The sequence below is a fragment of the Tachysurus vachellii genome, chromosome 18, assembly GCF_030014155.1.
Source record: "Tachysurus vachellii isolate PV-2020 chromosome 18, HZAU_Pvac_v1, whole genome shotgun sequence".
Taxonomy (NCBI): domain Eukaryota; kingdom Metazoa; phylum Chordata; class Actinopteri; order Siluriformes; family Bagridae; genus Tachysurus; species Tachysurus vachellii.
The window spans coordinates 6,993,763-7,018,000 of NC_083477.1; the positions used below are offsets into that span (position 1 = coordinate 6,993,763).

The 24,238-nt window shown below is 39.9% G+C and overlaps 2 protein-coding genes across 4 annotated transcripts; both read left to right on the forward strand.

Moving 5' to 3' along the window:
• The first annotated feature begins 303 nt into the window (after window positions 1–303).
• Window positions 304–5,851, forward strand: mettl2a (methyltransferase 2A, methylcytidine). Its single transcript, XM_060892295.1, has 9 exons — window positions 304–482; window positions 2,659–2,747; window positions 2,888–3,156; window positions 3,292–3,341; window positions 3,587–3,647; window positions 4,123–4,262; window positions 4,614–4,720; window positions 4,797–4,862; window positions 4,957–5,851. Exons 1-9 carry the CDS (start codon window positions 370–372, stop codon window positions 5,124–5,126), a joined length of 1,065 nt encoding a protein of 354 aa, XP_060748278.1. The 5' UTR covers window positions 304–369; the 3' UTR covers window positions 5,127–5,851.
• Window positions 5,852–8,179: 2,328 nt separating this feature from the next.
• Window positions 8,180–23,751, forward strand: tlk2 (tousled-like kinase 2). Of its 3 annotated transcripts, none has more exons than XM_060892102.1 (21): window positions 8,180–8,816; window positions 9,844–9,926; window positions 11,501–11,572; window positions 13,852–13,918; window positions 14,145–14,188; window positions 15,326–15,424; window positions 15,673–15,777; window positions 15,888–15,980; window positions 16,958–17,068; window positions 17,148–17,284; window positions 17,795–17,947; window positions 18,049–18,115; window positions 18,251–18,348; window positions 19,333–19,414; window positions 19,680–19,771; window positions 20,544–20,633; window positions 20,806–20,975; window positions 21,533–21,668; window positions 21,811–21,922; window positions 22,071–22,178; window positions 22,312–23,751. In XM_060892102.1, exons 2-21 carry the CDS (start codon window positions 9,846–9,848, stop codon window positions 22,483–22,485), a joined length of 2,091 nt encoding a protein of 696 aa, XP_060748085.1. In that variant the 5' UTR covers window positions 8,180–8,816; window positions 9,844–9,845; the 3' UTR covers window positions 22,486–23,751. The 3 variants fall into 3 exon arrangements, with proteins under 3 accessions (XP_060748085.1, XP_060748087.1, XP_060748086.1); XM_060892103.1 differs by lacking the exon at window positions 8,180–8,816 and adding an exon at window positions 8,941–8,968; XM_060892104.1 differs by lacking the exon at window positions 15,326–15,424.
• Window positions 23,752–24,238: the final 487 nt, after the last annotated feature.

The following is a 24,238-nucleotide window of genomic DNA, read 5'->3' on the forward strand; positions in this document are numbered from 1 at the left end:
TATAGAGTTATGTGGAAACAGATGATTAACTGTGGCCCCTAACAGTAAAAGCTGAAAGAAGAGGAAGAAGAATGACTGATAAATAACTAAACTGGATAATAAAATACCATAATAATCTATTTGTGCTGTGATCATAATTAAATCTGCTTGTATTTGCTGTTGTTGTTTGTTTGTGTGTATTGTCTGTGTTTGGTATTTTGTTTCAAATACATAAATAAAATGAAAAGCCTTAAAGAGCCCGTGCTGTAGTATGAAGTGGGCGGAGTCACAGTGACGTCTCTAGAACTCCCGGACAAACCGAGCGCACGAGGTAGGGCTTAGCCGGAATACAGGTGGGGAAACATAGCCGGCGCGTTAGCAGATGGGAACATGACAGACTCTGCGAATGGACCGACACCAGAGCCGGTGGACGGACTCAAGCGGCCACAGTTCGGTACCCGGTTTCTCACAGACCCGAGGGAGGTGTTTCAGCACAACGCCTGGTATGTGAAAGTCCGTGGGTGCTGAGAAATAATGCACAGAGCTTTATGTTTCTTTCTCCACGCGTTTCCTTAGTAATAACAACATTATAATGTGTGTGTGTGTGTGTGTGTGTGTGTGTGTGTGTGTGTGTGTGTGTGTGTGTGTATGTGTGTGCATGTGTATGTATGTGTGTGTGTGTGTATGTATGTATGTATGTATGTATGTGTGTGCATGTGTATGTGTGTGTGTGTGTGTATGTATGTATGTGTGTGTGTGTGTGTGTGTGTGTGTATGTATGTATGTATGTGTGTGTATGTGTATGTGTGTGTGTGTGTGTGTATGTTTGTGTGTATATGTGTGTGTGTGTGTATGTGTGTATGTATGTATATATATATATCCATGCACAGAGCTTTATGTTTCTTTTTCCACGCATTTCCTTAGTAATAACAACATTATTATGTGTGTGTGTATGTATTTGTGTGTATGTGTGTGTGTGTGTATGTATGTGTGTATGTATGTATGTATGTGTGTGTGTATGTGTATGTGTATGTAGGGTTAACCCTAACCCAGAACTCACATGTATTTAATACATACTGTGACATTAATCAGAACCATAAACATTTACATTTACAGCATTTGGCAGATGCCCTTATCCATAGTGACGAGTGAAGTCTCTTTACATTAACACCGGTTCACTGGTTACAGACTTATTACCATGGAAACAAAACTCTGTTTAGGGTTTTATTTTTGTTTTAATATACACATACAACAAACAGGGACCCAGAACAGAGACCCTTAGTGCCAGAACAGAAAGGAGTCTTGCTGTATACCTACCACTTACCCTGAGAGATGATGGGACCAATCGAGCTTTGTAGGCAAGCGTCAGTGTTTTGAATCTGATGCGTGCAGCTATCGGAGGGAGCGCAGCATCTGGGTGGTGTGTGAGAACTTAGTTGTTGTAGTTCTCACACAGTTGTGCAGCTGCATTTTGGATCATTTACATGAGGATGAATTGTGTTTATAGGTAGACCTGCTAGCAGTGAGTTGCAATAGTCCAGTCTTGGCAAGAGACTAGAGACTGAACAAGTACCGGAGCAGTAGTAGAGAAGACATAACATGAGTGTGTCACATTAGCAACATGCGAGGAAAAGGACAGTTGAGTGTCCATGGTTACCCCAAGGTTGTGAGCTGTGACTGAAGGGGAGATCAGATCGTTATGCAGGGATATTGCTAGATCCTGACCTGGAGACATACCACGTGGGATGACCAGCATTTTGTTTCATTTTTTTTATTTATTTTTTTCTTCTTTCCCCGGAAAATAGAGAAGGTTCAGGTTGAGATGGGAATTTGTGAAAAAGACATGCTTGTTTTTGGTTTTTTTTTTTTTGTTTTTGTTTTTTTTCTTTGTCACTTATTACTTTCAAGGTACCATGTTCTGATAAAAAAAAATCCTGTGCTTGCAATTTCGCCAATTTAAGTAGTTTTTCACAAAATAAGCTACAGCAAAATTAAGAAAAATAAGAAAAACCTTCCGGATGGACTCATTTATGAGGGGTGTGTGTTTTTATGTGTCTGTGTTGACGTGTCTGTGTCTGTGTTGATGTATCTGTGTCGTGTCTGTATTGATGTGTTGTGTCTGTATTGATGTGTCTGTATTGATGTGTTGTGTCTGTATTGATGTGTTGTGTCTGTGTTGATGTGTCTGTGTTGATGTGTTTTGTTGTGTCTGTGTTGATGTGCTGTGTTGATAATCTTTGTTGCTGTGTCTGTGTTGATGTGCCTGTGTTGTGTTGATGTGCCTGTGTTGATGTTGATGTGCCTGTGTTGATGTGCCTGTGTTGATGCTGATGTGCCTGTGTTGTGTTGATGTGCCTGTGTTGATGTTGATGTGCCTGTGTTGATGTTGATGTGCCTGTGTTGATGCTGATGTGCCTGTGTTGTGTTGATGTGCCTGTGTTGATGTTGATGTGCCTGTGTTGATGTTGATGTGCCTGTGTTGATGTTGATGTGCCTGTGTTGATGTTGATGTGCCTGTGTTGATGTTGATGTGCCTGTGTTGATGTTGATGTGCCTGTGTTGTGTTGATGTCTCTGTGTTGTGTTGATGTGCCTGTGTTGTGTTGATGTGTCTTTGTTGCTGTGCCTGTGTTGATGTCTCTGTGTTGTGTTGATGTTGATGTGTTGTGTTGATGTGTAGGGATAATGTGCAGTGGTCCAAAGAGCAGGAAGATTCAGCTCAGAGGAAAGTGCAGGAGAACAGCGAGCCTCTTTCAGCAGAGAAACAAGGTAGGTGTGCACTTTTTTGCACTTCATTTTGTCATATTTACATATAATTATTTATTTTGTTTGCATAATATTTCTGCCAGGTTGTCTGTGTTGGTTGGTTTGTACACATTTTCTGAGTGTGATCCCACTGTTTTTAACAGAGGATTATGAGAATAGAGCTAATGAGTACTGGAACGACTTCTATGCCATCCATGAAAACCGCTTTTTTAAGGACCGCCACTGGCTCTTCACTGAGTTCCCTGAGCTCGGCCCTCAGCGTTCCCAGAGTTCAGGAGATGGTCCGGCAACAGATGAAGAGCTGGTGCAGATCACTGCAGATCTGGAACTGAAGGGTGAAGAAACTCCTGCACCTGTCACAGAAGAACCAGCGGCGTTTCCTGGGGCCTCAGCCACTTACCGCATTCTGGAGGTCAGTCAGCTGATATATATGTGATACGCATGTGGGTACTGTAGATAAATGTGTGCAGACACATATGCTTATCTGCATGTGTGTTGATCTATTGCCTTTTTGTAAATAAACTTGTGTGTGTGTGTTTTGCTTTAGGTAGGCTGTGGCGTTGGTAATACAGTCTTCCCAATTCTCAAGACGAACAAGTAAGATATAAAATAATACAACACACCATTAAAGTAACTCTCAGTGCTTTTAACCTACTGTATTCTCTAGATTTCATTTTAAATTCAAGTCTAATGGCAGTTATAAACTCTTGAATGTAGTAATAACCCTTTTTTATTTGTTTGTTTGTTTATTTTTTATTATTATTATTTTTTTTTAGGATGAAAATGTTCTTTTGTCAATAAGTCTTTGAACACGTTGTTTGTTTGTATTTTCTGATATCCAGTGATCCAGGCCTTTTTGTGTACTGCTGCGATTTCTCCAGCACAGCTATTGACCTCGTCAGAGTAAGAGAGAAAGTCATTACTAAGTCTAAATCATTAGGGAAGAGAAAAACAAAGAAAGGTGGGGAAAAAGAAGGATGGGGGTTTTGTAGGATTTATATATATTTTTTTTTATATTTTAATACATTTTATACATTTTACTTTCTATTTATATTTGATACATATTTAGTTTATTTTTAACATAGTTAATTTCTAGCAATATATGTATTTGTATGTACAAGTTTGTGTGTATTGTTGTTGCATATGTTTGTAAATATATTATTATTATTATTATTATTATTATTATAACAAACACATTCAGACAAAGCATGTTTGCTTCAAATGCAGCTAACAGTTAGGGACATTTATAGCCTCTATTTATTCATCTTCTACATAAACAAAATGGTTTATTGTTTCAGACGCTGTTAATTACACTGCTAAAATCTGTATTTATTTTGATCAGACAATTGATTAACAGAGTAATTAATTACCTTTGCAGTCTAATCTGGAGTACAACCCATCTCGATGTCACGCCTTCGTCCACGACCTGAGCGATGTCACAGCTTCTTATCCAATGCCAGAGCAGAGCCTCGATGTCATCGTTCTCATATTCGTCCTCTCCGCTCTCCACCCTGAAAAGTGAGTGAGTTCACCTACAGGAGAGATTAGTTTTAGTGCCCGTCGCCTGTCCCTAGCCTCAAGTGTACGTGTAGTCGACTTCAGAATTATTGACACCCAAGGAAACGATTGGTTCACATCAACATTAAACACATTCAGTATAAAAAGCTACTTAAGTTTTCTCTGTCAAAAAATAATTCTCTAAGAAATGAATTTTAAAGATATTATGTTCATATAAAACTAAAAAATCAATTACTGTTCTTATATTAGTTTGTTTAATTTAAGGGAGTGTAAAGAAAAGCTATTAAACATTCCAGTTAATTGAGAAGTTCATCTAATCATATAAAACCTTTATGTTTTTCTCCCTGTCAGGATGCAAAGCTCTCTCAGTAAACTGGCCAGTTTGCTGAAACCCGGAGGAGTTCTGTTACTGAGGGATTATGGACGCTACGACATGGCCCAGCTTCGATTTAAAAAAGGTCAGAACTTTAAAAAGCTTCTAATGCATAAATTAAAAAAGATGTTAAAGGTTTAAGTTTTATTTTCACATTTTAGGAAGGTGCTTATCTGAAAATTTCTACGTCAGAGGAGACGGAACGCGAGTCTATTTTTTCACCCAAGGTAACGAGCCTTTTGTGAAACATGATAACTTGTACTACATACTCACTTTTATTCCTTTATCTGCCTCTTTCAACATCATCCTCTGTTTTTACAGAAGAGCTACATGATCTGTTTTTTGGAGCTGGTCTGGAGAAGGTACAGAATTTAGTGGACCGAAGGCTGCAGGTGAACAGAGGAAAACAACTGACCATGTACAGAGTCTGGGTGCAGTGTAAATACCGCAGAAACACAAAGCCTCTACTACCTGAAGCTGAGACAAGATAGCAAGGAAATCCACTGGATTACACAATGAGCACAGAACTGGAACTCTGACAACCGGCAAAATAGATCCATAAAATCTAAAGACAAACTTTTGTGGCTGGAAAGTGGATGGATAACATTAAATCCCATCAATCCTTACTGCTCTTATATGATCATATGATTTTAAATGCTTTTAAACATTTATATAATAAAAATAAATGGTCATTATTTTAGTCTATTTTGTCTATGGAGATCAAAATAAAAATGGAATAATAAATTGTTAATGTAATGTTGCTGGTGGGAAAGTCTGGGTTGTTGCTGAACTCTACTAGAGCACTTCTGAACCACATGAGTGTTCCATTTACTCTCCTGGAGGCTCGAAGACTGCAAAAATAATTATCATGTCCCAGTTAAACCTCCTATTGTTTTGAAATTAGCTACACATTTCCATGACTGCAGGAAATAACTTATTCTGGCACTGCATAATTCCATCTTCTTGTACACATTTAACATCATTGTAGGTATTGACAACTCTTAACAGCACAGTTTGGGTCAGGGAGTGCAGGTCCAAATCTTGCTGGAAAAATGCCCCGATGTCATAACGGAGGCATCGGTTTTGTCTTTAATTTGTCAATTGTTTGTCATTAGGTGATTATTGTTATACAGGTTAAGTGTGTACATTGATATGAAGTAGGTTGTTATGAAAAGTCCTGAAGATTAAAGGGGTAAGAATATTAAATTCAACGAAATCCAATCAATTTGACCTATTTTTTATTAAAGTACATACAGATTTCTCATGGGCTCAGTTTCATCAGACATATACATTATGAGATTTATATATATATATATATATATATATATATATATTTATATATATATATATATATATATAAATCCATCCATCAATTTTCTGTAGTGCTTATAATACACATGGAAACACCCTGGTAGAGTGGAATCTGACCAGGGGGACTCAGGGCTCAAGTCAGGGGTAAACTTGGAGAATTACACACACAGTCACACACTACAGACAATTTAAAGATGACAATCAGTCTATAATTAATTAGTCTGAAATGGGGGAGGATTTGTGTGTTTTTTTGGTCAAAAATGGGAACTGTAGACACGGTTTTTGAATATAAAAAATATCGTCAGTTCTTAGTCCATTCTTCAATTAAAGTGAGTCTGAACCTACAGTAGCAGACAGACAGATAGGAACAGACCCCAATGTTTTTAGCCATTCTGCCTACAAGCTGAACAAGCTTTCTGATGCATTTTGATATGCTTTTTTTCCTGCTTAACATGGTTGTAAAGAGTTGTTATTTGAGTTACTGTGGATTTGCTATCGGACTGAAATACTCTGGTCATTCTCTTCTGACCTCATCAACAAGCAAATCTGCAGAACTGTGACTCACTTGACGTTTGTTTGTTTGTTTGATGGTTTTGTGCATGAAAATAGAAGATAAGCACACACACACACACACATATATACATATATATATCGATATATATATATATATGTATCTTTTTAGGTTAGAAAAAGGGTGTTATGTTTAACAAATGTGCCGGTGTTTAAGCTTCCCTAAACAGGAAATAGGATCATTGGAAATTTGTGGGTTTATACATTAGAAGAGACCTTAGCAATAGTGACAATTGTGATTTGTAATACTTTTGCATTCTTTGTAGTTATTCATGTTATTTACGATATATGTATGGTTTTCTAGTAGAACCCTTTTGTGTCAGAATTGTTTGACTTGTGCATTAACTGGCTGGCTTGTGACTTATGTTTGTAAGATTTAATGAGAGCCAAAGATCTGCATCTTTGTTTCCTACTTATAACCATTTGTGGCCTAATGGTTAGAGAGTCTGACTCTTAACCCTAAGGTTGTGGGTTCGGATCTTGGGCCGGTCATGACTGAGGTGCCCTTGAGCAAGGCACCAGACCCCCCCCAACTGCCCCCCGGCACCGCAGCATAAATGGCTGCCCACTGCTCATGGTGTGTGTGTTCACTGCTGTGTGTGTGCACTTTGGCTGGGCTAAATGCAGTGAACAAATTCTGAGTTTGGGTCAAAATACTTAGCCGTATGTCACGTCACTACATCAGACATTTCATTACTGCAGTTAAACAGCAAGTAAGCAGGACTGATGTTTATACAGTCTGATCTACTAATGCCATTTTAGGCATAATTATCGTATCTTCGTTCAGAATTCTTATAGAATTTCTTTGAGGATAAATTCTAGAACTACAACTGTTGTGTTTATTTGTGGCTTTGTCTGCTTTTCACATACCTATATGAACTGAATGTGCATCATCTGAATTAAACGAATCATTTTACAATGAGCTGCATCACAACACGAGATCTGAACTTTCACATAATGTGCCATTTCTCCAGTTCCTCCGAGTAGACAGAGATCCTGAGACGAAATCCCATCAAGGCTTTTGTCAGAGTTGATAACGTCACACTTCGTAGGGTAGGAGAGAAAAAACTTCACAACTTTGTACACTCTATTGATTAGTTAAATAACAATGCTATATATATTTAAGAAAATATATAGAATATTTTCTATATACAATAGAATATTTAAAGATGAATCGACAATTATTTTCTGTTTCAAGTTCAGAATTTGTGTCTCATCTGTTCAGAATCTGGTGATATTTAAAAGTACTAATATGAGGCACCACACCACAACATAACCGCTTCAAACTGCTGTATCTTATTTAGAGCCACAAATTAAGTGCTAATGAATTAATCAAATGTAATAGAAGGTAAAAAAAAAAAACACTTGTTGCATATTTTGACCTGTGCAAACAAACATTTTATTGTTAAACCCCTGTTTTAGAGAAGTTTGTAAATGTGTAGGTGTATGAGTAATATATAAGATTCAATTATGTACCTTAAAGTATTTATTCTAAAAGGAACGTTATTTACATTACCAGGTGATAGATGCGTATTAAATATACGAATGAATCGAATCAATTAAGGCATCTGTTAAGTGAAATAAAACAATCTACGGAACGTATGGAATGTAGAAATGGGGCGTGGCCGAAAGCCGAAAATCTTGCACAGTCTCACGAGAAAATATGAGATTTTACCGATTATTGTTTACATTGCGAAAAATGAGAACCGAACCGAATCGATCCGGATTTAACTGATCCTCCGGGAACAGCTCTACTTTTCATTCACGCCGTTTTTGTTCTGCGGAGATGTGCAGACGGAACATGATTTTACGCACAGTTTTGATTATTTCAGACGTTTAACCCGGTTCGGTTCTGCTGACCAGCATCGAAAACAAAACATCCGAGAAAAGATTCGAGATTTAAATCGCTCAGAGAGGAGCCATGTTCGATGCGCTTTGACCGTCGCTCGGTGGAAATCGCTGTGTAGGCAGCATGCCATTGCTTTGTAGGAAGAAAGGAGTCTAGAGAGCCTGATTAGTTGATAGACTGTCTCTAAGCAGGCCGAAAGGAACGGTTCACCACACCGAGGCCTCGTGTCTGGAGGTACCGCAGCCCCCGTTTAACGCTCCGGCTTGGAAGCCGAAAACCACGCGCCTTGCGCCGTATACTGAGCTCAGGCGAGACTCGAGGATTCGAGGCCTAGTTCGGGAATGTCTAACTAACTGAGGACGAGGTGTGTGGTGACAAAGAGGGGGAGAGCAGTCACAAATTAAACCAAGAAAAAAAAAATCATCACAAGTCGAAAACATCGACAGCTCAGGTAAAACTTTAATTCTGTGCTGCTTTATAATTATTTGCTGACTGTCAAAACTTGGGAGGAATCTAATTAGCTTGTTAACTGTGCCGGATTTAATAGCAGCAGAGTGCAAACAATGTCTTGATGAAGGTGCCAAACCCCATGGGTCAGATCAGGTTAGCTCCAGCTAACGTGCTAGTTAAGTGTCTTAACAATACTAATTTTAGTTAAAACATTTTCTTATTATTTATATATTCCTCCCCCCAAGATATAGTTATTTTAATGCATTAAACGTTACACGAAGCCTTTTCTAAAGTAACAGTTTGTCTACTAGCTTTAGCTAACTAGCTTGCATGGTATTTAGCTGGATACCGTCTGTTTTGGTCGTTTCGTAAATATTTAAAACAAAAAAAAACCACAAGCTAAGTTTCTCTTATGTGGTTGATGCCTTAATTTGCGTTTTATATTTTGAATTTCGGTTAAATTGGAAAGTAATAACTTTGTTGCATCCTTAATGATTGTATATTTCGGTAGCTAGCCTTGTTGCTTGATTGATTAGCTGGTCTATTTTAGCTTGTGTAGCTGGTTAGTTATTGGATTGCATTGTGTTTTGTTTTTGGATTTTTCCTTCAGCCACCTCCCCAGACCTGCTGCTGTCCCAGTGAAGTTGTTCAGGTCCAGCACAGCTAAACTGGCCTTGTAGTTCAGTTTGGGAGATGATGTGCTGAGCTTTGGGGTCTAATTGTTTTAGTAGGTCATACAACACAGATTTACCGAGTGTGTTCTGTGAGTACGTGTCATGTGGAGTCATGTGACCTCCTGATTTACGATGCTGGAAGTCTCAGAAGGTCTGTGGGTCGTTTTCATGCCCCTGGATCAGTGAACAAGCAATCAGATAGACTCATCAAGTCTCAGAAAGGTCTCGAAAATAGATGCATCAGTGGCCCATGACTCAACATGTCACACAGACATTACTGTGGTATCAAACCTCCCAGCATCACTATGACTACGTAATGAGATGCAAACCTCTCTCTCTCTCTCCCTTTTGCAGTCATGATGGAGGAACTGCACAGCTTGGATCCTCGGAGGCAGGAGCTGCTCGAGGCTCGATTCACTGGGGTTGGAGTTGCCAAGGTCTGAAGTGCCAACACACTCCTCTGATCTTTCTGATCCTCTTCCATCATCATCTTTTTTGCTTTCCCCTTTCTGTTTATACTAATACAATCACTACAGTCTACACCAACTTCAAATCACTCTTGTCTTAATCTCTCTATATAAGCAGCTCCCTAATTTAATCTTGTAATGTTATGTTTGTTTCTAAAACATAAGCATAGTCTTAGTTAGGCCAGATTTGCCTTTGTTGGTAATTGCAGATATGCATCAGGGATATTTAGTCACAAACACGCTTAACAATGTTAAGATTGCAGTGATCACTAGAGACCAGAGACACACAGAACTGATACTAAGTACTGAGACAGATTTGGACTGAAATGACTGTTGTGATTGTCCTCACACAGAGCTGGCTCATAAGTTTACATCCTTTATCAGCAAAATCTTGCTGACAGTGATTCCTTGTGTGACAGTGATTCCTCCTTGGATGATATTTGACACGTATATAAAATGTAGGAGAGACAGACAGACAGCATGTTATCTAAAATAATTATAAATAAATAACTGTTTTTCCACCATTGTGAGAACCTATTGACACGTGTTGCTGATGTCGTGTTTGGCACATTAATTTTAGGTGAAATTTAAAAAAAATTTCTGTAACCTGAGAAATCTGTGCACACGTTGACAGCTTGCACTTTTAGATATTTATTACCAAAGTGTACAGCTCTAGAGCTGGATTGACAACTGGTGTTAGTCATATTAGTCTTCATTAATATGTATGTGAATAAAGCCAAATTCAGATCATGTCCCGGTTGGCTGGAGTGCAGAGTATGTCCTGTCCAAACTTTAAGCCGATGGACTTTTTTGCCAGATGACAACGTGTGATCGATTAAATGGTTACCTATTAATATTGTCCACAACTTGGCTGGTCAGTGTTATAATAATATAGATGGAGGTGGCATCATTTTGTGAAATCCCACTGTCTGTATGACACCATCATATCGCCCAAGACCAAATATGTGGGATTCACTTGAGATTGCTTCATTTGAGGCACCAGGTGTAGTGTTTAGTGTGTAGTCATGTTGAACTTTTTTTCTTTTCTTTTTTTTTTCTTTTTAAATAACCCACATCTCACAATGATGAGTAAACTGTGACGCATTATGCAGGGGAAGTGGAAGAATTTCAAAAGAAACAGAAAAATTCTCTTTTACAGTGTGTGCCAGGTGTGTCAGAGCAGGTTATCCTGTCTTACTGTGATTGTGAATAATACATGTTTTTTCCACGGAGGCTGAAGTGGCCTGAGAGATATGAGTTGTTATTAAAAAAAAAAAAACTCCCTCAGCACTCCATCCCCATCCCGTTGTCTCTCTGTGCAACCTTGAAGTCTGTTGGCATTGCGGTCCTCTGGCTCGACGGGATGGAAAAATGTCAGGGGGTAATGAATAGCAGCGTTTGGTTGATCCAAAGGCTGCCTTGGTGTCGCAGCAGAGCTGTGCACTCGTAAACAGGATGTGCACTTCATGGCAGATCTCATGTCTTAACGTTTAAAGCTCTGTACTTGTTTATTTATTTGCTAATTTTTTTTTCTTTCTCTGTAGGGTTCCGGGCACAACGAGTCATCTAATCATAGTCTGTGTAGCGTGGGCTCTCTAAGTGACAAAGAGCTTGAGGTTAGTCACACACACACACACCAGACTCTGCAAGTACTTTAGCTGAATTCAGCCAGAACTTATAAATCAATACCTAAATTCAGCTTTCTGATGTTTGCGCAGGATCGTATGCATATGCATTTCCTGCTACCTTCTGTGCTTGCTTAATATAGCTTCCCCTACAGTGCTGCTTGGGCAGAAGGTGCTGATTTGTCTATAACAGCAGCTCTGACAGTAGTGGTGGCTGCAAGACAAATCACAGGTTTAAATTAAGGCATTTGTTCTTGTCAAACACCTAATTCACAGGGACTCATTTGCAGGATGCACCACAATAATCTAAGCTCAATAATATATGAATTTACAAATCTACAATAAACATACATAATCATTGATTGTTCATTCATTTAACACTTGGAAGGAGTCTCCGGTGACGTCTCGTCATAATCGGAAAGTCTACGGGACTTTGAAGGTCCTCAGTAATACGACAAGCTGCTTTTTGTGCTATTTAATGGTGAAATGCTCCTTTTATTTATGAGTGAAATTGAGAAACTGTTCCATAGGGGAATGCACCACTCATCGCATTGCTTTTCATCTATTTAATATGTGGATGTCATTTTCTGTTTCATTGCGTTTTTACTTGATTCAGCGTGTCTTGACACAGTTTTGCCTCAATAAAATACAAGCACGGCCCAGTCCCAGCCTGAAGCCGTGAATTCAGTGTGGAAATGTTTTTGATTTACTGGTTTCTTCATTCCTACACCATTGATCTCTTAATCAAATTTTTCACTTAACACTTCTATCAAGTGTTCCGGGTAAAATACTCACTGCTCAGTTTTCAGCACTAAGTATTAAAACTTACTTTTTTTTTTTCTTTTTTTTTTTTTTTTTTTACTTGCGTGAAGTTTTTTTGTACACTAGTTGATTGTGTGTGTGTACACAATCATAGCAGAACTGTACTGATTTGATTAGTTTTAGAAAGCAGGCTGGTGTTTAGTCTGAAGGGTGTGTGAGAACTCCTGTCCTAGCGTCACCACTTCATTCCACATTTCCTCTAATTCTAGATGTTTCCTTGAAATTAATTTTTCGTCTGTGTCTCTGTGTCTGTCAGTCTCTTGCTCTCTGTGTCTGTCAGTCTCTTGCTCTCTGTGTCTGTCAGTCTCTTGCTCTCTGTGTCTGTCAGTCTCTTGCTCTCTGTGTCTGTCAGTCTCTTGCTCTCTGTGTCTGTCAGTCTCTTGCTCTCTGTGTCTGTCAGTCTCTTGCTCTCTGTGTCTGTCAGTCTCTTGCTCTCTGTGTCTGTCAGTCTCTTGCTCTCTGTGTCTGTCAGTCTCTTGCTCTCTGTGTCTGTCAGTCTCTTGCTCTCTGTGTCTGTCAGTCTCTTGCTCTCTGTGTCTGTCAGTCTCTTGCTCTCTGTGTCTGTCAGTCTCTTGCTCTCTGTGTCTGTCAGTCTCTTGCTCTCTGTGTCTGTCAGTCTCTTGCTCTCTGTGTCTGTCAGTCTCTTGCTCTCTGTGTCTGTCAGTCTCTTGCTCTCTGTGTCTGTCAGTCTCTTGCTCTTGCTCTCTGTGTCTGTCAGTCTCTTGCTCTTGCTCTGTGTCTGTCAGTCTCTTGCTCTCTGTGTCTGTCAGTCTCTTGCTCTTGCTCTCTGTGTCTGTCAGTCTCTTGCTCTTGCTCTCTGTGTCTGTCAGTCTTGCTCTTGCTCTCTGTGTCTGTCAGTCTTGCTCTTGCTCTCTGTGTCTGTCTGTCTCTCGCTCTTGCTCTCTGTGTCTGTCTGTCTCTCGCTCTTGCTCTCCGTGTCTGTCTGTCTCTCGCTCTTGCTCTCCGTGTCTGTCTGTCTCTCGCTCTTGCTTGCTCTCCGTGTCTGTCTGTCTCGCTCTTGCTTGCTCTCCGTGTCTGTCTGTCTCGCTCTTGCTTGCTCTCCGTGTCTGTCTGTCTCTCTTGCGCGCTCTCCGTGTCTGTCTGTCTCTCTCTTGCGCGCTCTGTGTCTGTCTGTCTCTCTCTTGCGCGCTCTGTGTCTGTCTGTCTCTCTCTTGCGCGCTCTGTGTCTGTCTGTCTCTCTCTTGCGCGCTCTGTGTCTGTCTGTCTCTCTCTTGCGCGCTCTGTGTCTGTCTGTCTCTCTCTTGCGCGCTCTGTGTCTGTCTGTCTCTCTCTTGCGCGCTCTGTGTCTGTCTGTCTCTCTCTTGCGCGCTCTGTGTCTGTCTGTCTCTCTCTTGCGCGCTCTGTGTCTCTGTGTTTGTCAGAGTCTCGCTCTTTGTGTGTGTGTGTCTGTCTGTCTGTCTCACTGTGTCCCTCTGTGTCTCACACAGACACCTGAGAAGAAGCCAAATGACCAGAGGACCCGCAAGAGGAAAGGAGACCCCTTTGACAGCCAAGGTAGCTGCTTTTGAAAGTTTTGACTTACACATTTCACTTTCTGTCCTACTTGTTCTCAAGTCTTTGTTTTTTCCCCCTCTAGATGTTAGGCAGGATGTATGTAGTTGTTAGATAGCAATACTTAACAGTATTTCTGTGGAATCAGTAGATTATTTAATAGATGTTCGAACTGCACATTTTATTTTTTTGTGTGCCTTTTTTTTGTTTTGTTTTTTTTCTCCCCCAGCCAAAGCAGGAGGCAGAGGACACAAAATCAGTGATTATTTTGAGGTGAGTTCTAAGAAGTTGAATGTGTACATGTAGTGATTCATTTCTGATCTGAAACAGGAATAGATTTGCATCATAATCCGTTTTGCAATTAGTTTTTAAAACCTTACAAGTCCTACTCATGTTGTGAAGAAGTTTCAACATCGTAGTGCATCATTTATTATTTGTCTCAGCTAACTTTTGTACAAGGTGTTTTTTTTTTGTTTTTTTTTTGGTGGTTTTTTTTTTTTCAGCTGCATTGAAGTGGGTGTTGGATTGTTTCTTTTTGCTGAGTGTGGCATAAGTGCACGTGCATCCCATCTTGAATAGCTTGCAGGTTGATTCCCACAATGCCACTGGTCGATAAATGCGACTAAACTACAATAAGGCTTTTTGGAAATGTGATACTTTTTTCTTTATGCAACAGTGATTATGATTTCATTACTATAATAAGGGCACCGGATGTTGCAAACATTGTAGATTGTTTAAAGTTCATTTTCATCATTTACGTTTTAACGATGGATGATGCACGGCTGACAAAATGGCAGCAATACAGTACTGCCAGATAAACAGCTGCTGTGGCTACAAAAAGAGTCTATTTAAGCAGATTATAAATACTATGCAACAAGTGAAAATAATCTATCACCATTTCAGACACTGTTTCATGCTGTAGTACTCCATTTCTTTAGTCATGAGCAAATAGCTGCTTATAGCGGCACACTGTACTCTATTTATTGTGGATTCCAGGCTGACTTCTGCTTCTGTGTGATAACTAGTTGAAAAATAGTCTGTGACAAATGCCCTTGAGAATGAAATGCGTTTTGACAGTTTGAACAGCAAGCTACCGACAGTGACTGTGCGCTCGCCTCAGATCTGCTTTGCAAGGTTAGAGAATCCCTCAGGATGAGACAAGTAAAACGTTTGCAGCTAGGTTGCATTTGCAAGTGGTCTAGCAATCCTGTGAATAGACGAGTGCCAGTGAGCTAAACGGCAACATATGGCATTGCCACTCGAGTGAAAAACGATGGAGTCATTTTGGTTTGAGCGTTGCCGATCATAATGCACTACACTGTGATGATCTGTTTTCTGTTAACCACACTGATATTTATACTAATCTCTCATCCTTTACGCTAACCATTCTCTTTCTCTCTGTGTGTCTAGTTTGCGGGGGGTAGTGGTACTGGCACTAGTCCGGCGCGTGGTATTCCTCCTGTGGTGCGCTCCTCCCCGCAGCACTCTCTCTCCAACCCTCCTGCTGCAGTGAGTCACCTGATCTCGCTCTCTTCTTCCTTCATTTCTCTTTTCTTCTGCACTCTTGTGACCACTTCATCGTGTTTCTCTGCTGCTCTGGCTGTGTTCCTTGTCCAGCTATTAGGATCAAATCTTTGATTAGAACTAGGCCTTTGATGGTGCAGCTTGTGTTCACGTATCCTGGAATGGTGTATATAATGTCCTGGAATTTAGTGAATGAACAGCGGTATGAAGCTTTCTTGTTTTCTGACCGACAGGTGCAGCAAGGAAGTCCGTCCTCTATCAATTCCAATACAGACCACTCCCACTCATCATGCCCTCTTAAACCAGCGTTCACACACACGCAGCACCGGGCAACACAGGTACCATAGATTCGCAATTACCTCTTACTGTGTGTGCTATAAATAACACAGGTGTTAACACAGTACATGCAAGGAGGCATTTTTGAAAGTTTCTGTTTGTTCTCCATCAGTCGGACATGACGCTGGAAAAGCTGGCTGCGTTGGAGAACAGTAAGAGTTCAGACCTGGAGAAAAAAGAGGGTCGCATTGATGATTTGCTCAGGGTAAGATTTGTGGGAGCAGCACAGATTTAGATGGCATAGGAAGCCTGGGTAATTTTAGCCTTTCGGATGCTATTCAAAAATCGTTTTTTTCCCCTACAGTTAGAAAGTTTTTTTTAATGCTGTCCTGAACAGACATTTCTGAGAATTTGCTTGCAACTTCTGACAATCTATATGAAGGTTAAACGTTATTTAGAATTAAGGGTGCATTATAATAAGTGATTGTGCAGTCAGTTTTCTTGTGAAAATCCCTAGCCGTTTTCAGGAGATATTCATGTTTCATTATGCATGTAGCCTTCAGGAACTAAGATTGTACTGCTAAAGACTTAATTGGACAGTATATATTTGTTTGAAAGGCACATCTAAAACATTCCAACATTCATGGATCCTTAAACAGTAAAATCAGAGCCAACTGATGCTTTTGTGACATGTCTGCTCCTGTGTCTTTCAGTCAAGCTCTCTCTGTACCTTTGGGCTATGTAACATATATAGCTTTGTAACAGCAGCCATTTTTAGACAGCTTGAAAATCAAGATTCGATCAGGTGATCTTAACCAGATGTAGAATCGGGCATATAAGACTGACACATGAATACTTGCTGAAAGGAGAAGACCCCATTCAGTGCTTGTACTGCAGCATTCCCCTTACTGTCAAGCATATTTTGTTGGATTGTCCTGCGCATAATGACCACAGAAGGTTATTTTATGAGGCCAATTCATTTAAAGAGCTATTTTAGGTTTCATCAGAAAAAGTTTGAGTTTCTGTCATATATTAATGTAAAAAAATTCATTTAAGTTGTCTATTTGTCTATATTTATTTCTTTGTGATTTTAGGTTATTTTAATTCTTATTAACCGTTCTTGCCATGAAGATAGCCTCAGTAGCTGACATGGCAGTAAATTATAGCAACTAACTAGACAACTGCCTGATATGATGCATGAAGAAACATAAATGTTTTAATGTGTATACGTTTGTGTTTCAGGTGAACTGTGACCTGCGCAGACAGATCGATGAGCAGCAGAGAATGCTGGAGCGCTGTAAGGAACGCCTCAACAAGTGTGTGACTATGAGCAAGAAGCTGCTGATTGAGAAAGTATGGACACCTCTATACTATGTGTGTAGGTAAAGGTGTATAAAGTGAAGCCTGTATTAATTGCACGTTGTGTGCTCAGTCAAAGCAGGAGAAGATGGCATGCAGGGACAAGAGCATGCAGGACCGTCTCCGACTGGGCCATTTCACTACAGTGCGACACGGCGCTTCCTTCACGGAGCAGTGGACCGATGGATATGCCTTTCAGAATTTAATCAAGTAAGACCTAGACCAGTAAGAGGAAGTGAATTTACTAGTGAAGTAGTACATTTTTGGTGGGACGTCCTGTCTTTGGTTGTTTTGTTGATGGCTGTTTCACTGTTCCATGACTGCATCTAATGCTTTGGAAAAAAAATTTATACTCCTTTCCTGATCAATACCTTTGGTTTCCATGCATGCTTTTGTAAGCTCTTTGCAGACCCTGGCCATATAATGACTAAACACGGGAGGTTAAATATATGGCAGATTGATCCTTTTTTCCCTTGTATCAGATAATACAAGACATAAAACAGTTTATTCTACCGTTTAAAAACATTTTCTACTGACGGAACAATATAATGCATATAATGTGAATCCTGTAAGTAGCATCAGATAAGACATGGCCTGTGGCACAGATTTCAACGCCCAGGCAAGAGAATAACATACTTTTTTTTTTTTTTAATTTTTTGATCTGAGCATCGAGTGCTGCAGTCATCATTAATAGTTTCTGTTTTTCCTCTATGTTTGTAGGCAGCAGGAGCGCGTGAACTCTCAGAGAGAGGACATTGAGAGACAGAGGAAGCTCCTGGCTAAGAAGAAGCCACCCAATGCTGCCCAGACTCCACCGCCCAACCTAGAACCCAATAAACGGAAAAACAAGAGCAACGGAGCAGAGAACGAGATGTGAGTACAGAGAAAGCAAGACGGGACAAAGCTCTACATGCCAGCTGCATTATTGAGAATTTTGTTTCTAACGTTTTGCATTATTATTTCCTGTGCAATAGGTTATCATTAGCAGAATATCATGAGCAAGAAGAGATTTTCAAATTGAGGCTTGGCCACTTAAAGAAGGTATGGAGCATGACAGATTTTCATTTTCTCTCTTTTATTATTTATAAGCTGTTGGAACAGACGTAGCGTTCTGTGTTCGGTGTGTTTTATTATGACTGTCTGCGTTGAGCCTCAAAAATTATGTGCACTGCGTAGGAGGAAGCCGAGATCCAAGTTGAATTGGAGAGGCTGGAACGAGTGCGTAATCTTCACATCCGAGAGCTTAAGAGAATACACAACGAAGATAACTCCCAGTAGGTCTCCTCCTTTCTGCTGTTTTACTGCTTCAGTCTTTGGTTTGATAATTTTCCACCATTTACTAGAAAGTTGCATATAACAGATGTTAAAAAGCTGTTATGGAATTCTATCAAACATGTTAAAGGTTACTAGGAATTAAAAACTGCAGCAATTATTCTCCAGTGGTCTTTCTAAAGCTTCTAGGCAGTTTAATCCAAGTTATTTTGAACATTGGCGCAATAGTGAGTCCTGACGTTGTATTGTCAGTGCACCATCAGATCCACACAATCATTAGCAGCAGCTTACCAGCTCTTAGTTTAGTAAAACATTTCACTAAAGAATAAAAAAAATCACTAGTGATTTCTCTCCCAAACAACTGATCTTAAATATGTTAGACCTTCTCTGCTCAGGTAGACCAATTCCCTCATAATCCTTAGAACTGTGAAACACACACACGCAAGGCTGCAGTGTCTGAATGCACAATTGCGTAAGCACACAATTGCACATTACTCATCATTACTTCCTAATACTCTTCATTGATTTTATTCTTATTCTATTTTTATATTCTTATTTTCTACCTTGATTCTGTCTAGGAGAGTAGCCATACATCATTTTATTGTACTTGAGTATAATGAAAAGTTCGATGATTCTTCTTCTTTCTGAGTTATGAGTAAAGAGGTTTTATGTTTGGGTTTTTTTCTCAGTTCAGGGAAGAATGTCAGAAATTCCGTCTCTGCTAATCGCTAATTTGCTACAGACGTGTTAAATGGCGTACAGGTTTTTGGGGGAAATGCTGGAACATTCCTTTAACATCATATTTGTTTTGTGGTAAAGCGGTAGCTCAGTGGTTAGGGCATTGACTACTGATCAGAAGGTTGTGTGAGTTTGAATGCTAGGACCACACTCAAGGTCTTTAACCCTCAACTGCTCAGGTGTATAAATGAGAGAAATGTAGAGAAATGTTGCTTAGTTGTAATGTAAGTTTGGATTCTGTTTTTCAGGTTTAAAGATCACCCCACACTGAACGACCGCTACCTGCTCCTGCACCTGCTGGGCCGAGGTGGTTTTAGTGAAGTCTACAAGGTAGGACAACTCCCATATTGCTACATTACATTAGCTAGCACTTTTAATTGTCACATTCATTGGGCAGCGCTGTACACTGGAGCTTTCTTTTTTAGGAAAGGCTAGCTAATGCATTAATCATTTGTTCATCGTTCAAGATGAGTGTTTTTTTATTTTGTGTAAATGCTCAGTGTTAGTGTTTAGGCAATGCTTTGTTTTAGATGACTTATTGGAGCATATTGGTCTTTCTCTTTTTAATTTCTGCCGCCTTTCTTCTCTCCTCCAGGCCTTTGACTTGACAGAACAGCGGTACGTGGCTGTGAAAATTCATCAGCTCAATAAGAACTGGAGAGACGAGAAGAAGGAAAACTACCACAAGTAGGACAGTTATCACTTACGATCATTTCACCTTCTATGAAGCTTTTTTGTTTAGTAAAAACTAGATATAAAGCCATGTATGTTCCTCAAAGTAGTTAATGTGTATTCTAAAATATAGTTAACCAGTGACACTTCGCTCTAGAGTCATGTCTTTGACCAGGAGTAAATATGCCCGCTATGTATTGTTTTCCCCTGATCTAGCTAATTTACATGAATTCAGTAGGTTGAACAGGGTGAGGTAGAGGATTGGGAAATGCTGATTAATTTTTAATTATCTTGCCTTTATGATGCAATCATTTCATAATCAGAAGAACAATGAGGTGGAAATACTGGAAAAAAGACATTACTTAGAGTGGGGTGAAAAAGACCGTACTTCAGTCACTTTATTTGATTGCACTTAAGCTATATTGCTTCTTGAGAAGCAAAACTGAAGATGAAATGATTCCCACCTTAAGTTGAGTGCTACTGGAGGTTGTAGCCATGTGTCTTTGTCCTGTTTATAGATGTATTGCACTGTCATAAGCAGTTATGGCTTCAGCCAGTGCACTTTATTATTTGTCAGGTAAAGTACGTTAGCTAAAAGATGTCACTGCTGACACTCTATGGAATGGGAAAATTAAACGCTAGGAGAGGTTAAATATTGATGTCCACGATTTGACTTGTCAGATAAAACGTGATCATTGAAAACGTGATCATTTACGGTGCAGAAGCACACACTGCTTGGGTTTTTACGTCTGTATGATAGAGTAAATGCCGTTATTTCTTGTTTCAGACATGCCTGCCGAGAGTATCGCATCCATAAGGAACTTGATCATCCCAGAATAGTCAAACTTTACGACTACTTCTCTCTGGACACTGACTCGTAAGAGACACAGTAACTGCACACACACAGGCATACAGCAACCGTTTTGGTTGTGGCGGTCAGAGCTGATTTTAAATGCATGCTGTAAACTGACAGAAGCATCACCTGTAAAACAAGCAAAGATCAACAATTGGCACTATTGGACCAGAAAAAGACTGTGTGTTATTTGCAGGTTCTGTACCGTGCTGGAGTATTGTGAAGGCAATGATCTGGATTTCTATCTGAAGCAACACAAGCTAATGTCTGAAAAAGAGGGCCGGTCCATCATCATGCAGGTCGTCAACGCCCTGAAATATCTGAACGAAATCCGCCCACCAATTATTCATTATGATCTTAAACCTGGTAAGAGGCACTAGTTATTACAGCTGTTGTGTATCTAGGTCATAGTACATGTCCTTGAAAGGTCAGGTGAAAGTTTTTTTTTTTTTTTTTTTTTTGTCTGTAGCTCTAGTCGCATCTTGAAGTAGACTATGACTAGCAGTGCCGTGTGTGGCTCATTTTCTTGTGATATAGCAAAGGACATGTATGAGAGCACTAAAGGGAAAATTCTCAAACTCATTGTGAGTCAGGAAAAAAAAATCAGAAAAGGAAAATATGTGAAATGTGTGTGACGTGTGTGTGTGTGTGTGTGTGTGTGTGTGTGTATTAAACTGTTAAAAGAAAACTATTAGGTGAGGTTTCACAATCATGACCACTAGATCCTTTACACTGTATGCATGTCTTAGTAAAAACCCGTAGATGGCAGCAGAACACTCATCGTGGACTTCTAATGTCTTAAAATGGAGCTCAGTGTCAATATAGCTGAAGAAACGGTTTATTGATTTGGCAGACTTGTAATAAATGATCACTGTCCTTCTACCTGGTTGACCATTTTATCTGATTCTGGTGGTTGCATCTAGGTAACATCCTGCTGGTGAACGGCACAGCATGTGGGGAGATAAAAATCACTGACTTCGGTTTGTCTAAGATCATGGATGACGACAACTACGGCGTAGACGGCATGGAGCTTACATCGCAAGGAGCTGGGACTTACTGGTATGCCTGCATGTTTACTTGGGCCACCATAAGCATTTGTTCAGTGCATATTTAAGTAGGATTGCTGTAGATCAGGAACAGTGTTGAATTTCTGGCACAAATATGTACTATACTAGTTTTTAATTCCTGCTCCTTCTTGTAGGTACCTGCCTCCAGAATGCTTTGTGGTAGGGAAAGAGCCGCCCAAGATCTCCAACAAAGTGGATGTGTGGTCAGTTGGAGTGATCTTCTACCAGTGCCTCTATGGGAAAAAGGTAGCACACATTAACATCATTCCTAAAAAAAAAAAGTACAAAGACTGTACTATTCTATCTATCCTAGTAATCATGGTTTTCCTTTCTCTGTTTATCCATATCTCTATTTACTCTCTAGCCTAATCACGTTTTTCCTTCTCTATTCTAGCCGTTTGGTCATAATCAGTCGCAGCAGGATATTCTACAGGAGAACACTATTCTCAAAGCCACAGAGGTGCAGTTCCCTCCCAAACCTGGAGTTTCACCTGAAGCTAAGGTGCTGTGCCTTTTTAACTCCTATCAGTAGTAAATGATCCCGATCCCTAACTTTAGCTTTAATTATAGACAGTTTAATCTTTTAAAGTAATTAACCAAGGTTATTTATATAAAATCTGTTCCCACCACTGCAGGCCTTCATTCGTCGGTGTTTGGTATACCGTAAGGAGGACCGTATTGATGTCCATCAGCTGGCCAGTGACCCCTTCCTGCTTCCTCACATCCGCAAGTCCGTGGCCACCACGGGCAATGCCAGCACGGCTGTCGCCTCCACCTCCAGCTCATCCAATAGCAGCGCCTCAAACTGAGAGCCCCACTCATCCATACCTGTCTGACTGGAGCAGAGAGAGCCGGGCTTTGTATTTGCTGTATGCGGCTCTGCAGTGCCCAAGGTGGAGGACCTGCCTCTAAGTATGCAGAGAGCGAAAGACAGAGCAGGAGGAAGGGGAAAGAGGGATGGATGGAATGCTGGAGCAGTGTTCATCCCTCTGTACCCATCTTTCTCTCCCCAGCATTGCATATCTGGTGTGGGGAGGGGAGGATTAAAAAAGGCATCATTAATGTAAGGGAGAGAGAAAATTCCTGAGGCCAGGTCATGCTAAAAATAATACTGCATTGAATGGGGGACAGATTTGAAAGTTCTTGGACAGATAAAATGGACTGAACCATGCCCTGCTCCCCACTACACACACATTACAAACATCCAAGCACAGGCATATTCATAAAGAAAGTTATCTTTAGTTTCTGTGAAGGCCTAGGAGCTAGGAGATGATGTTGGGGAACCCCCTCATTCGTACTACAGTCTCTTCTGTGTAAGATATCGCAATTGAGTTTCTTCTCCTTCCCTGTGCCCAATTCCTGTTTCACAACCTCTGACTAAGGAATTTTGCTAGTGAGCTTATGTCATTATCAATAGCCCACAATTTAGCCATATCAAAATCTCCATTGTTCAAACTGATATTTAGTGCTAGAACAAAAAGGTTTTTTTTGCTGTTTGGAAATTGTAATGAAGTCTTACAGCTTCTTTTTTTATTGTTGTTTTGAGAGAGAGAGAGGAAGAGAGAGCGAGGGAGAGAGAGAGACATTTGTTAGTCTCACTTTCTTCCACCCGCTCCTCCTTCTCCGTGACCAAAGCAGGGCTCTGCCAGCAGGTGGTGCTGTTTAACTTGAGATTTTTCTAATTATTTTAAAATGGTTTTGATGCAAAGACATTTTTATGAAAAGCTATTGTTTTAGAGTAGCGTTACTAACTAATGGCCTCAAGTATGTGTTTTTTTTTGTTTTTTGGATACAATTGGAACAGTTAACTACTTTTCTTGTTTTGTTTATCTGAGATTCCAGGTTGTTTTTTTTCTCCCAAGATTTTAATGTTTCTCTCATGCACCTACATACACATGCACATACACCTGCACCCACACACGCTCATATTTATTTAGGTCTGTTTAAATAGCTGATTCCTGGTCCTGATTGTCTACTCTGTGGGAAAGAGGACTTTTTGGAGGGAGGGGGGGATAGTTAATGACGGGTACAGGGCAGAAATGGCAATGATCATTAAATACTGTTGGTTAAAAAAATTCTGTCTAGTGTGAGCTTCATTTATTTTGCCTTTTTTTTCATTTATTTTTGCCTCTTCTTTTCTTTCAACTTTCATATTCATCAAACCAAACCATTCAGTGAACCCTGTGGCTTAGAAAAGAGACCTGGAATCATCCTGTGGAGTAGAGTTACTGCTCCCATCCCAGTGCTTATTTTCCAATAACAGTAGCATTTCCCAAAGTATTATTTGTTTATCTCAGCAATCTATCCTTGATTGCAACTTGAATTTTATTTAGGGACAAAATTTAGTTTTTTCTCTTAAAAGTACATTTAATGGTGTGGAATGTCCCTGAGATAAGCTAGTTCCTGTTTTTTACACATTATTTTAGCTATAATCAGTCCTCATCTGCCTTTTCTCTCTCTTCTTATTCTTCTTAGTTAATAACACATTAGCTACTTGTATTGACAAGAAAATTGAGGAATTGGAACTGCTGTCAGAGCTGTGTTTATAAAAAAGAAAATTGA